Genomic DNA, 12,407 nt, shown 5'->3' with positions numbered 1-12,407 from the left:
ATCTGCAGTTTTGCTTAAAAACTTGCCTTTGTGGCATAGAGGAAAGACTTCCATTTGGTCTGCTCTGTTCCTGTCACTGCTTTATTCTCCCTCTGCTGCTTGTCTGTCAGTATTGGCAAATTAAAATTAGTTACGTGTAACACTTTGCCAGCATTGCTCTTTAGGCTTTGGGGGAAATTATGCTTTATTTAATTATTTGGAAAACACAAAGTCCACTTCAGATGTCTCTTCTCAGTCTAAAAATCCAAGCTGGCTAGGATTTATTATTATCAAGTGGTGGAAACAGTTCATACAATAAGATAAGAAGATTCTTGGTTGAGTCTTTAAGTGTGAAGATCAAATACATTCAGGATTGAGGACTTTCAGCTTTTTTCTGCCATGTGCTTTTCAAGTTTTATTGTAGTATAGGGCAATCTACCTGAATACCAAAACCATTGCTGTCTACCACAATATATAGTACTGAAAACAATCGAAATATCTTGTCTATTTTTTTCTTTGTATGGATTTTTTTTGTTATATTTCTAATTGGATTTTTTTTTGTGAAAATCAGGCAGATAAGGTAAACCAGTAAGCACACTGACTTCTTAATTTCTTTCCACAGTTTTAAAATTGTGAAATCATGGCTCATTCAAAGACGAGAGCCAACGATGGAAAAATCACATATCCTCCTGGAGTCAAAGAAATCTCTGATAAAATATCTAAAGAAGAGATGGTACGAAGGCTAAAGGTTAGTATGCAAGTAACTGTTCGCAAATTCAAGTTTCCTGTATACAGCATCAGTGATCTTATTACTCTGTTTTTCTGTCTACAAGGTTTATTTACTTATTTTTTTCCTTTGGGCTTTACCTTTTCTGTGCTCAGTAGGAAGAAATTATTGCCTGTTGTGCCTGCTACCACTTTCTTGAAGTGATTTGTCTAAAAATGTTTAAGTTAGTTAAAAAGTCACAAACGGAAATAAGCTATATTAGTTTCAAATACTTCCTAAATTTTATTTCAACTCCTACAGTAAGTTGTTACTTTTAGAGAAGAAAATACTAGAAAACATGAAAAGCCAGTCATGATTTTGGAAATAATATGGATACCTCAGAATTTATGGATTTGTGCTTTTTGGATCGGTTAGAAGACTCTTTATTCTTATTATTTTAGCCTGTATCATAATGAAGGTTGTCTTTGATTGTGGTATGTATTTCTGTCTCCTCAATTTCTTGATCACTTTATTTGGCCAAACTCTATGGGAAGGTGGAGAGATTTGGGGGATAATTATGTTACCACAATTCTTTATATACACATGTACTCTCACGAAAAGGCAGGCCTGTTAGTATTGTGCAGAAGGAATGCTTGCAGCTTGGGCTTACCCTGTAAAACAGGAGTGAGCAGATGTGGGAGAGGAACCTTAAGTATTCTAACAGCTGGAAGAGCTTAATTTGGCATTTGTTTTCTTAACAAGTGGGTTTAAATTAGTTAGAACTACTGGTAAATGAACAGAAAGCAATAAAACCCCAAAACACAAGGAGTTTTTCTCCCCTTCCCCTCAGCAACGTGTCTGTGCTTTGGGAGTTAGGCTGATAGACTGCAGTATACTGACTAAAGTCTATGATGTTGAGTAGAAGATGACATTTATAACCAAGTCTATGATGTTGAGTAGAAGGTGACATTTACAACCATATATATGACTTGTAACAGAAGATATTATTTGTTAGCACTTCTGTAACTTTTTTTTTTTTAGTTTATTAAAATGTACACAGTTCTTACTGATACTTTTTCTCCTATAGGTTTATTTCATTTTTGGCCTTGAATGTCTAGTCCCTTCTACTCTGTCATTTTGATCTCTCTTGCGGGTGAAGTGTTCTTTGTGGAATGATCTCTATTTCTTTTCAGTGGTTTATTCTGGCTGTTCATTCATTAGTACACAGGCAGGGAGAAGGTGTTCCTTTTATAAAGGATTGGATGATCTAGACTACACCACAAGTGTCTAGACCTACAGTATAAATGCAGTTTCAGATGTTGAAGAACCGTAGTTGATAAATAAGTGAACTATTAGCCTCTTCATTTCCCTGACTGCCAAATTCAGATAATTATTAGGGAGAAGCACTTTTCTGTGGAGTTTACTGTGATTTACAGAAAGTCAGCTGTTTGTTAATGACAATCTATTTATGTAAATGCAAATTATATAGAGAAACCTCTAGAATAAAATGGAAAATGTGCATAATAAATTTGTGTGTTAGCATAACTTCCCTCAAATATTGTGCTTGTCTGATCCATGCTTTCTCCAAGTTGTAGTAGATTTGGAAAAGAGATATAAACTAAATGGCTGGAGTTATGAACTAGCACTGAAGTCAGAAAGAAGGTAATAAACACTTGAAAATGATAGCGTGAGAAAAACATTATTCCAGAGTTTCTCTTATATGCAAGAAGAAAGGCGTAACTGAAATACATTCATTCTACAGCAGCAGTCTAATAATATACTCTTCCATAAGTTGTATGACTAAATTCTGAATCTTATTACTGTAGAAAAAGGTAAGAAAAATTGAATGGGTTAAGAAATACAGGTCACATCTGGAAGATGAAGCTCAGGAGTATTAATCATGGTGGCCTAGCTGTGATTTCAGGCTCAGGAATCCTCTAATCTGTTGTTTTGTGGAAAGCTATTAGGGAATGCTAGGAAAACTAGCTTGGATTTCTTTGTTTTTCCTTCAACACTGTGGCAGATTGCTCTGGATGCAAGATGACTGATTTTTGTTGTCCTGACCACTATGGAAGTTCATTTCTAGAGTAGAAAAAAAAACGTACTTGTTGCATGAACTATTGTGATGCCTGAATGTTTGTTCATTTCCTTTCTAGTTACATAAATCTAACTACTTTCCATAAAAGTGAAAACAATTTTGGTTGATGAATCACTTTAAGTTTGTGAGGGCACCCGTGCACTTCAAATGGTTCATCTTGTGTCAGACTGGAGAGGTCCTCACAGTGGGTATTTTATGTGCACGCAAGCCTTTTGTGCCTTTCCGTAAAGGATTCTTGTATGCTTGAAAATCTTACAGCTGCTGTGATCGAAATTATGCAGAAGTTCTTTCTTTTTTAAAGTAGGATTTGTTGCTACCTGACTGATCATAATGAATTTGAGGGGAAAAAAAAATTTTTTTTTTTAATAAAACAAGCTATAGCAAAGTGAAAGAGTTTGTAGGGTGGGTTTTGGTCTGTTTTGTTTTTGAGGAACTTCACTGACATCATTATTCTTGAAAAATATCTGTCCTTGCAATGTAAAATAGATGTGAGTTTTGACTTTAATTCTCAGGATTTTGTAATTGTCTTTGTTAATTTTAGCAAGAGTTAAACTCCTGAAAATAATTCTGCTTTTGTGATCCAAATAAGAAATGGAGAAAGACATAATTTTCTCCTCCAAACATTTTTTTGAATAGAAAAATTATGACTGACTAGTAGTTACTAATTGTGGCTTTTCTTGCTTTTGTTCTGTTTAGGGTGTTAAATACTTGGTGTCCCAGACTTTTCTTTTTCTTCCATAACTTTAGTCTACTGGATCCTAATAAATACTCCTGGGCATTTTAGAACATGCATGCTGCTGAGCTGCCCTGGAATTATATATAGTTCTGCTGAAAGTGCATGCTCTGCTTCTGGGGAGGAAACTTGTTATCAGCAGTAGAAGAAAAAAATTGAAATTGAAATAGAAGGAAAATAAATGGTAACCCTATACTTCTATTCAAAATACTTATTTCTCCCTTAGTTTTGCTGTTTTCAAAGTTTTTGAGGGAATTGCTACAACAGTGAATGCTGTTGTTTTTGGATTTTGATTATATGGTTTCTCAGAAAGGTATGTGAATTACTACAGGTAGGCTTTTTCAGTAACTCTGAGACTGTGTGTTGAGATGATAGAGGACCTGACTAGATCCTTTGTCTTGAAAAATAAGACACTGGTTACTCAGATAAGTGCTACTGCATTGCTAATAATGTTTCTGATTAGAAGTTGCACAAAACCAGAGAAGGAACTTTCAGTGAGGACCCTCTTATGCAGAGTATTTAATCTTATGTACTGATGTCTGTCTGTCCCTTTTAGATGGTTGTGAAAACTTTCATGGATATGGACCAGGACTCCGAAGAAGAAAAGGAGCTCTACCTAAATCTTGCTTTACATCTTGCTTCAGATTTTTTCCTCAAGCATCCTGATAAGGATGTACGTTTGTTGGTAGCATGTTGTCTTGCCGATATATTCAGAATATATGCTCCTGAAGCTCCATACACTTCACCAGATAAACTAAAGGTAAATTGAATTAATCGCTCTTTTCACACCAGGTTTGAATGATGGGCATGATTGATTATAACTCTTTATTTCTGGTTCAGCCTGAACAATTCAAAGTTTTAACTTGATTCTGAGATAGGGCTGTTTGGTCAGGTCAAATGTTCATTGGATAAAGTGATATATGGTACCTCTTTCAATAACTTACAGAGTTTTGGATTTATATTGAAAATAAATATTTTATTGTACTGCCATGGGGATTTGCAGATAGCAGTTTATTACTTGAGAAGTATTGACACACCTATATATTTTTTCATAATATCTTGCAAGATAGCCAATTACTTCAGTTGGAAAAATGCCTCTGTTGTTTACAGTTAAACTGTGAAAAGATGATTACTGTATTCTTAAGGGCTCTGTTGAAACAAGGAAAAATTATTTTTGTACAGAGGAGGATGATTTCTCATGTGAATTGGAAAATTCTGCAATTACAAACATCACTGATCCCACTAGATGGAGATGGTTGATAGAGAAATGCCAGGTTTGAAAAGGCAGTACAGGTCTGCCCCATTTATTCCAGTAAAAAAAAAAATTAGGTGATTTTGTTGTTTTCTTTTTACTTTTTAAAATAGAAACCTTAGCTTTCTTTCAAACTCTCAAAATTGAAACACTTCCCTTACACAGTCTGACTCTAGAGTGGTGAACCGAATCTTAGAGAAAATCTTGCAGACAAAAAATAACACTAAAAAATATATACTACTTTGTTTTGCTTTTTGTTTTCTCCATAGTAGGATAAAAAGATTGTTGTGGTAGAAGGCATGTCTGTTATCACTCAAGAAGAAATTGATCAATTTCTGATCTTGTGGTTGCACCAGAAGGGCATCATATGTATGGGAAATAGTATGGTTTCAACTGTAGTAAATCATTTAGTACCAGACATACTGGAGAGATACCCAGGGATTTGTTAGATGTTTTTTCTTTATTCTGAATTGTTGCACCTCTAATTACACGATATCTTGTTACCTTACCTATTGATTACACCATCTTCAACTGGAGACAAACATTAGCTTTCTCTGCTGTGCTGTATTCTAAACCTGGTTTTGAGGCATCCTGATTTCTGCTTCGGTTTTGAGTATATGTTTTCCTTTGCTTGTTAGACTTAGAGTTTGTTGGTGTGTTTTTCCTCTCTTTCTGTGTTGGGCTAAAATTATAATACTCTTCCATACCGAATTTCATCTATCAAATGCTACTAAGTTTCAAATTTTGCAGTATATCATATTGGAAGGTTCACACTACTGATCTTAAACTTGCAGTGTAAGCATACTACTACTTGGCCAGAGCTCTGAACAGACTAGGAACCTTCACTTTCAACATTCAGTTCTGTAATCTGTACAGATTTCAGAATTCAGTTTCTTCACTGGAATTTCTAAACCTATTTTGAGAAATAAAGAAAGGACAAGCAATAGAGACCTTTACCTGGGGCTACTGAGGTAGGTTTTTGCAGACCTGTTTCCTCTGAATACAGCTTCTGTGGTTGCAGGACGAGCTCTAATACAAATGTCGAAGAGTTCTCTCCACTTTATGACAAAGAGGTAAGAGGAAGAATACTTCCTCTTGGGTTATGTCTTGGCACTATTTTAACCCAGTATTTAACATTTTATCCGTACTGCAGCTATGAAGTCTCTTCTAATATGTTTAGCACCAAAGTTAAAGATGGCAAAATTAAGTGCTAGGAAAGGTAATTTCTTGAGAGAAGAAAACTTAGGTTTTTGCCCTTGCTTCAGACTCTTCATATCTGTTTGTAACTTGCACATTGTGTGAGATGCTGAGAGAAGGGATCAGAATTTCAGATTTCCCTCTTAGGAGTATCATCAGTATAAATCTTACATTCCTTGCTGAGTGTTGTAAGCCCTTTGATAACAGGGATGGAAAATGCCACAAGTAGGCTAAAAGAATTGGAGCAGGATTGCTCTTCTGGGATATGGAAACATTCAAGTCTTTCTCAGTCTAGGGAAAGCCTAGAGCCCAAATCTAATTTTCGGGGGGGGGCGGGGAGGAGAAGATACTCTAATCATGGTTATGTATCAAAGGAAATGACTTTGACAAATGGACTGTCTGCCTGACTCAGCTGAAATGGAGATGTATAAGGGTGTATATAGTAGCAGAACTTTAACTATCTGAGCATGTTTTGTGGTGAAAGCCACAGCTCTGATGCTTACTGAAACCATTATGTGGTTAATTGATATCAAGACAACAGTACACGAACCCCATTCAGTGTTATTCATAAAGTTGAAGTATAAGCACTTTTGTTTTTAGAGTCTGGGTTCTAGTGTGGACTTGCTTTATGGAGTCTGATGTGAAACCATATTGTCCACTTTGTTAAAGTGTTGCAATTTCTTAGCTGCCCTCTAAGTTTACTTTATCCATGTTTTGCATTTATAAGTGCATGTTCAAATAGTATATTCCCTTCAAAAAAGGGAAAAACTTTGAGTTGTATTACACTAGATACTAAAAATTAGTGGGTACTTTTGGGTTCAGTCTGTCCTCTTTTAAAAGAGGAATAGGAAAATAAACAAAATTATGGGTAAGTTACTACTTTTTTAAATGATGCCATTATTATTTGTGAAGCGTTGAGTTGCTAGACATTGTACATGTAGGCTATTCATTAATATATCTATTGATATACAATACAGTGATGAGTACTTTATAAAAGGAAAATTAGTTTGGTCTCTAGGGTCTTTGAATTGCTTTCAATAAAAAGTTTTGTATATTGAGCTGCAGGATAAAAGCTAAAGATACTTTGTGATGAACTGATTGGTACTCATCTGTACAAGTGAAGTTTAACAGAATAATTCCCATACCTAGGGCATGAGTTTTAAGATGAAGTAGGTGTTATATTTGGCATGGAATATACTCTTAGATGCTCCCTTTCTTCTTTATTTGAATCTTATCCTTCACTGAGACTCAGTTTGTATGTCTTGTTGAATTCATAGCATGTTTTGGTGTGCCGATTTTTCAGATGATGGAACTCATCTTTGGAAGGGCTGGTGGCCTGATAGTGGTTGAGGCACAGTGTTTTAGGGGGCATGGGATTCTCCAGACTGACTTTTTCCTGTGGACTGAATGCTCTCTAGTGGTTGGAGTCTAATAGATGCATCCTTTGAACTGTGTCTTTTGCTTTAGTTGATGTACTCTGTAACTGAAGTGTGAACTAAACAGTGATTCTTCTGATCATCCTTATTTAAACTTCAAAGGCACAATCTTGATCCAAATTCAAACACCAATGTATCTATAAATATGAACAGTTTGCTTGCTGTGCTTTTTTGCTAAGAGATCATGTTGTGTGTAATATATTTTTATTTTTTTTTTACCTAAACCCATATTAAGTGTTCAGCTTAATTATTAAGGATTAATGTTGTCGTTGTAATGTTTAAAAAAAAAAGGAACCTCATTCTCATCTTCTGTCCGTCTCATTCTTGTGAGAGTGAGGGGAAATGGTCCTTGGAAAATGTTATAGAAAAGCTTTCTAGACTATTTCTAGGATAGGGTGTTTTTTTTTAACGGTTAGCTGTAAAGCTTTCTTGTGTTTATTATGACAGCTTTATAAATCAAATTCCAAAAGATAGGCCTAGATTATTAGATTGAAATATTATAGATTCACTTGAGGTTGTAAGCACTGTTTCTGGTGGTATGTACTTCTGAATCTTTTGATTCAATGTAGTACTTAGGAATTTCCAGCTGTTGATTATTTGAATGTAAAAAGCATTTTAAAGAGACACTTTCCTGTGTGGTTCCATTCTGTTCATAATTGACTATATGTTCCTTATAACCTGCTTGAATTTATTCTGTGCGAGACTTCTTCTTAAGAAGTCTTCTGGTGCTGAAAGTTAATAAAGGAAGGAGGAGCAATTTGGTTTATTGGTTTTTGCAAAAGATGTGATCTTTGTCAGTAGCAGATGACTGAGAAATTCACAAGCAATACAACGTAAGCATATAATAATACTCTTTAAGAAAGCTGAAGTTGCCTGCTGCTTTCTCCCCCTTCTCCTGAAACCTGTTGCAGTATAAAGTACAAGTGTAAAATTCATTGTCCTTCTGAATAATCTTTTGACTTCCACAGCATGTCAGCCAGTTGCAGCTCTGTTTTTGTCAAGTTGAGTAATTTTGTTTGGAAAAGAAAAACTTTTGTTTCTTTCAGAAAAAGAATACTTTCTCAACCCTTTAAAGAAACATGAAGCATTTTAAAATTACTCCTTGACATTTTCCAAGATGTTTTTGTAGATCATCTTCTTTTGGACTGTGAAATAGTGTCTGTTGTTGCTGCATATTTTCTAGTAATGAGTAATGCTAGTAATTAAAAAAGATAATTATTTTAATTTTGAAAGTTTCATTGCAATTGATTAAATAACTGTAACCTTTTTCTTTTCAGGATATATTTATGTTCATAACAAGGCAGCTTAAAGGTTTAGAAGATACAAAAAGCCCCCAGTTTAATCGGTATTTTTATTTGCTTGAGGTAAGCTTCATAAGTTATTTCATAATAACTGTTAAATTATATTTTCAGCTTAATTGTGTATTTACTTCTTTTGTTTTTCTCTGTTCAACACAGAACATAGCTTGGGTCAAATCTTATAACATATGCTTTGAATTAGAAGACAGCAACGAGATTTTTACACAGTTGTACAGAACGCTGTTTTCAGTAATAAAGTAAGTATTGTCACCCCCAATTATAATATATTACTGCATGGTTGAGGTCAGGTGTTTCTAACCTTGGTGTTCAGTCTGTTGTGTTACTTGTAGCAGTAATGAGCTTAGTTTTGTAATTCAATTTAACTAAAGGTAGAAATTATAAACGTGACAAGCTGTCAGTTTTGCAAGTTTCAATTAAAAAAGACACACTGCAAATAATCTTTTTTTTCCAAAGAAACTTACTTTGCATTTATTTTATTCTGTTTAAATTGCATGATATAACATGCAATTACAGAGAATTTGGAGAATTATTATTATTGTAGAAACTTGAGTTAGTAAATAGTGACACTGAAATGTACAGCTAAAGATTGTCCAGTCTGTCCCCCTTGCTCAGACCAGGTCAGCTAGAGCAGGTTGTCCAGGGCTGTAGCCAGTTGTGTTACGAGCATCTCCAAGGACAGATACTACTCCATGGCCTCTCTGGGCAACCTTCTAGTGCTCAATCACCCATACATTTAAAAAGTTTCTCTTTTCTTCTGTTTAAATGGTATGTCCTGTATTTCACCTTGTGCCAATTGCCTCTTGTCCTGTTAGTGGAGAACAGTCTTGCCCCATCTTCTTTAGTCCCAACATCAGCTATTTAAACATAATGATAAGTTCCTCCCGAAGCCATCTCTGGTTGAAGCTAAAAAAATGTCAGCACTCTCAGCCTCACTGTGTATGAATGCTGCTTCAGTCCTTTAATCATATTTGTGACCTTTTGCTGGACTTACTCTAGGATGTTGAGTAAAGGGAGGGGATGTTATAATACTTTCTTTTCATGGTAGGGACAGATACAGTCTTTTGTAGACAGACAGATACTCTTTTGCTGCAGTAGTAAATGAAGAGGGTGTGTGATTCAAGAACATTTTGGAAAGTGGTATATGCAGGTGAAAAACAAGTATTTTGACCTCTAAGAAAATTTGTGATTTGATTATTATATTCCTTGTTGTTTGGCATCACCACAGGGAGTACACTGCATGGAGATTGTACTTTATATATACAGTACACTAAGAATTTTGTTTTTAATTTCAGCAACGGTCATAACCAAAAAGTACACATGCACATGGTTGATCTAATGAGCTCTATCATTTGTGAGGGAGATACTGTGTCGCAGGAACTTTTGGATACAGTGTTAGTTAATCTAGTGCCAGCACATAAGGTAAGACTTAATAGTGGCTTCACTTTTATTTTTTCTGTATTTGTTATTTATTGGATGTATGTGTTCAGATATTCACATTTCTTTGTGAGAATAGCTGTAGCAAATGTATTCCTTTTACTTGGCTCTTTTTTAGTGAAGAAATGATTTTTAATAGTAACAATTCAGTAGTTTCATTGCTTTGATTCACTTGCCATAAACCAAAGTATCAGTGGTCATAGTAATCTGAAAGCTTTAATGTCATATGAATTTATACACTTTTATATATGGTCAATATCATCAGAACTTTTTATAAAAGATACATATATTCTTTGGAAAGTTTTTGATTATTGTAGTGCTGTATCAGCAGTTCAAACTAATGTGCTGCCCTAAGTGGGAGGGGAAGAAGTTTTGACTGCTGATTTGTAGTTGGCACAATTATATTTCAGAAATGCTGACTTGGTATTACTGAAAGCACATTGGAATGTTTTTGATGCAGCCATAGAACTAAGTTCAGAAGTGGAGGTGGCTGAAGCCCCAAGTGATAATTGCTTTCCTTAATGAATAATGTCATCTTAAACCCCCCAAAACAGTGTCCAAAAGATGAACAGAGGAAAAACTTCAAACTGTGCATGTGTTGTGACACTTAGATTTCCTTGCTGTTGAAACATTTGACTTCCTCATTGAGAAAACTAGCTGGATCCTACTGGAATCTTTTGGGCTGTGGTGTAGGAGAAGACTTGTAAGTTGTGTATGACAAAAAAAAAGGATTTTGAAATTATCTAGGAAATGTTAGCTGGCTTTTGAACAGTTCTGGCTGTCATCTAACAGCTTTTTTTTTTTTTTTTTTTCAGTGCATTCAGGAAAGGGCTAACTTAACTTTTTAGAAATTACAGTAAGGTTCAGTGTGAGGTTTTTGCATTTTGGAATGCTTTGTTTTTTTTCTTAACAGTAATGTACCTGAAGAAACAGTAAGGTTTTCACGACAGGCTCTCAAAAGTTTATAGCAAACAGTGCAGTATAGTGTGCTTTAGCCCTAGCCATCAATTTCAGTAAATAAGCAGCACATAAATTGTCTATTGAGAATGAAAGATTAAATGCTTAGTATAGGTCAGTATTTTTTCCACTGGAAATGTTTTTAACTGTGTTCTTCAAGCATTCTAATACTTTTGTGCCAGGACCAGGAAGAGATTTGTGTTGCTAAAATTCAGATTTATGAAGTAAAGATTTGGGATGCAACAAGCAAAAGCAGACTACACAAAATAGTTTGTATTTTCTCTGTTGTTAACTGTCTTGTTTCATTGTGTTACCTGTGTTCAACTTGATTTGACTGTGCTGTTTTTGATTCATGTTACTGACTGAACATGTTAACAGACTAAGGTGTTTGGGATTCTGCATTTTCTTCTCCTATTCAGACTGGCTCTGTGACTCTAAGGATCATAGAATCATAGAATAGTTAGGGTTGGAAAGGACCTTAAGATCATCTAGCTCCAACCCCCTGCCATGGGCAGGAACACCTCCCAGTAAACCATGCCACCTAAGGCTCTGTCCAACCTGTCCTTGAACACCAGGGATGGAACATTCACAACCTCCCTGGGCTACCCATTCCAGTGCCTCAGCACCCTCACAGTAAAGAACTTCTTCCTTATATCCAGTCTAAACTTCCCCTGCTTAAGTTTTAACCCGTTACTCCTTGTCCTGTCACTACAGTCCTTAACAAAGAGTCCCTCCCCAGCATTCCTATAGGCCCCCTTCAGATACTAGAAGGCTGCTATGAGGTCTACAAGCAGCCTTCTCTTCTCCAGGCTGACTAGCCCCAACTTTCTCAGCCTGTCTTCATAGGGGAGCTGCTCCAGTCCCCTGATCATCCTTGTGACCCTCCTCTGGACTTGTTCCAACACTTCCATGTCCTTTTTATGTTGAGGACACCAGAACTGCACACAATACTCCAGGTGAGGTCTCACGAGAGCAGAGTAGAGGGGCAGGATCACCTCCTTCGACCTGCTGGTCATGCTCCTTTTGATGCAGCCCAGGATATGGTTGGCTTTCTGGGCTGCAAGCACACACTGAAGCCATCTCATGTTCATTTTCTCATCGACCAACACCCCAAGTCCTTCTCTGCAGGGCTGCTCTGAATCTCTTCTCTGCCCAGCCTGTAGCTGTGCCTGGGATTTCTCCGACCCAGGTGTAGGACCTTGCACTTGGCATGGTTAAACTTCATGAGGTTGTCATCAGTCCACCTCACAAGCATGTCAAGGTCTCTCTGCATGGCATTTCTTCCCTCCAGGGTAT

The 12,407-nt window shown here is 36.0% G+C and overlaps 1 protein-coding gene across 1 annotated transcript in view; it reads left to right on the top strand.

Annotated features, from left to right (window-relative positions):
* Positions 1-12,407, top strand: part of PDS5B (PDS5 cohesin associated factor B) — a 109,770-nt gene that overhangs the window by 23,149 nt on the left and 74,214 nt on the right. Inside the window, exons 2-6 of the mRNA XM_061457535.1 lie at positions 602-727; positions 4,073-4,276; positions 8,679-8,765; positions 8,859-8,956; positions 10,013-10,139. Of these exons, the coding sequence (XP_061313519.1) occupies positions 620-727; positions 4,073-4,276; positions 8,679-8,765; positions 8,859-8,956; positions 10,013-10,139 (624 nt within the window). The 5' untranslated portion in view covers positions 602-619. The remainder of the gene's footprint in view (positions 1-601; positions 728-4,072; positions 4,277-8,678; positions 8,766-8,858; positions 8,957-10,012; positions 10,140-12,407) is intronic.

The sequence above is a fragment of the Pezoporus flaviventris genome, unplaced genomic scaffold (genome assembly GCF_033815535.1).
Source record: "Pezoporus flaviventris isolate CSIRO_AGI_PZ_B2104156 unplaced genomic scaffold, CSIRO_AGI_Pfla_v1 ptg000025l, whole genome shotgun sequence".
NCBI lineage: Eukaryota > Metazoa > Chordata > Aves > Psittaciformes > Psittacidae > Pezoporus > Pezoporus flaviventris.
Note: the sequence above shows the minus strand (reverse complement) of the source record. Positions and strands in the feature narration are given on the sequence as shown.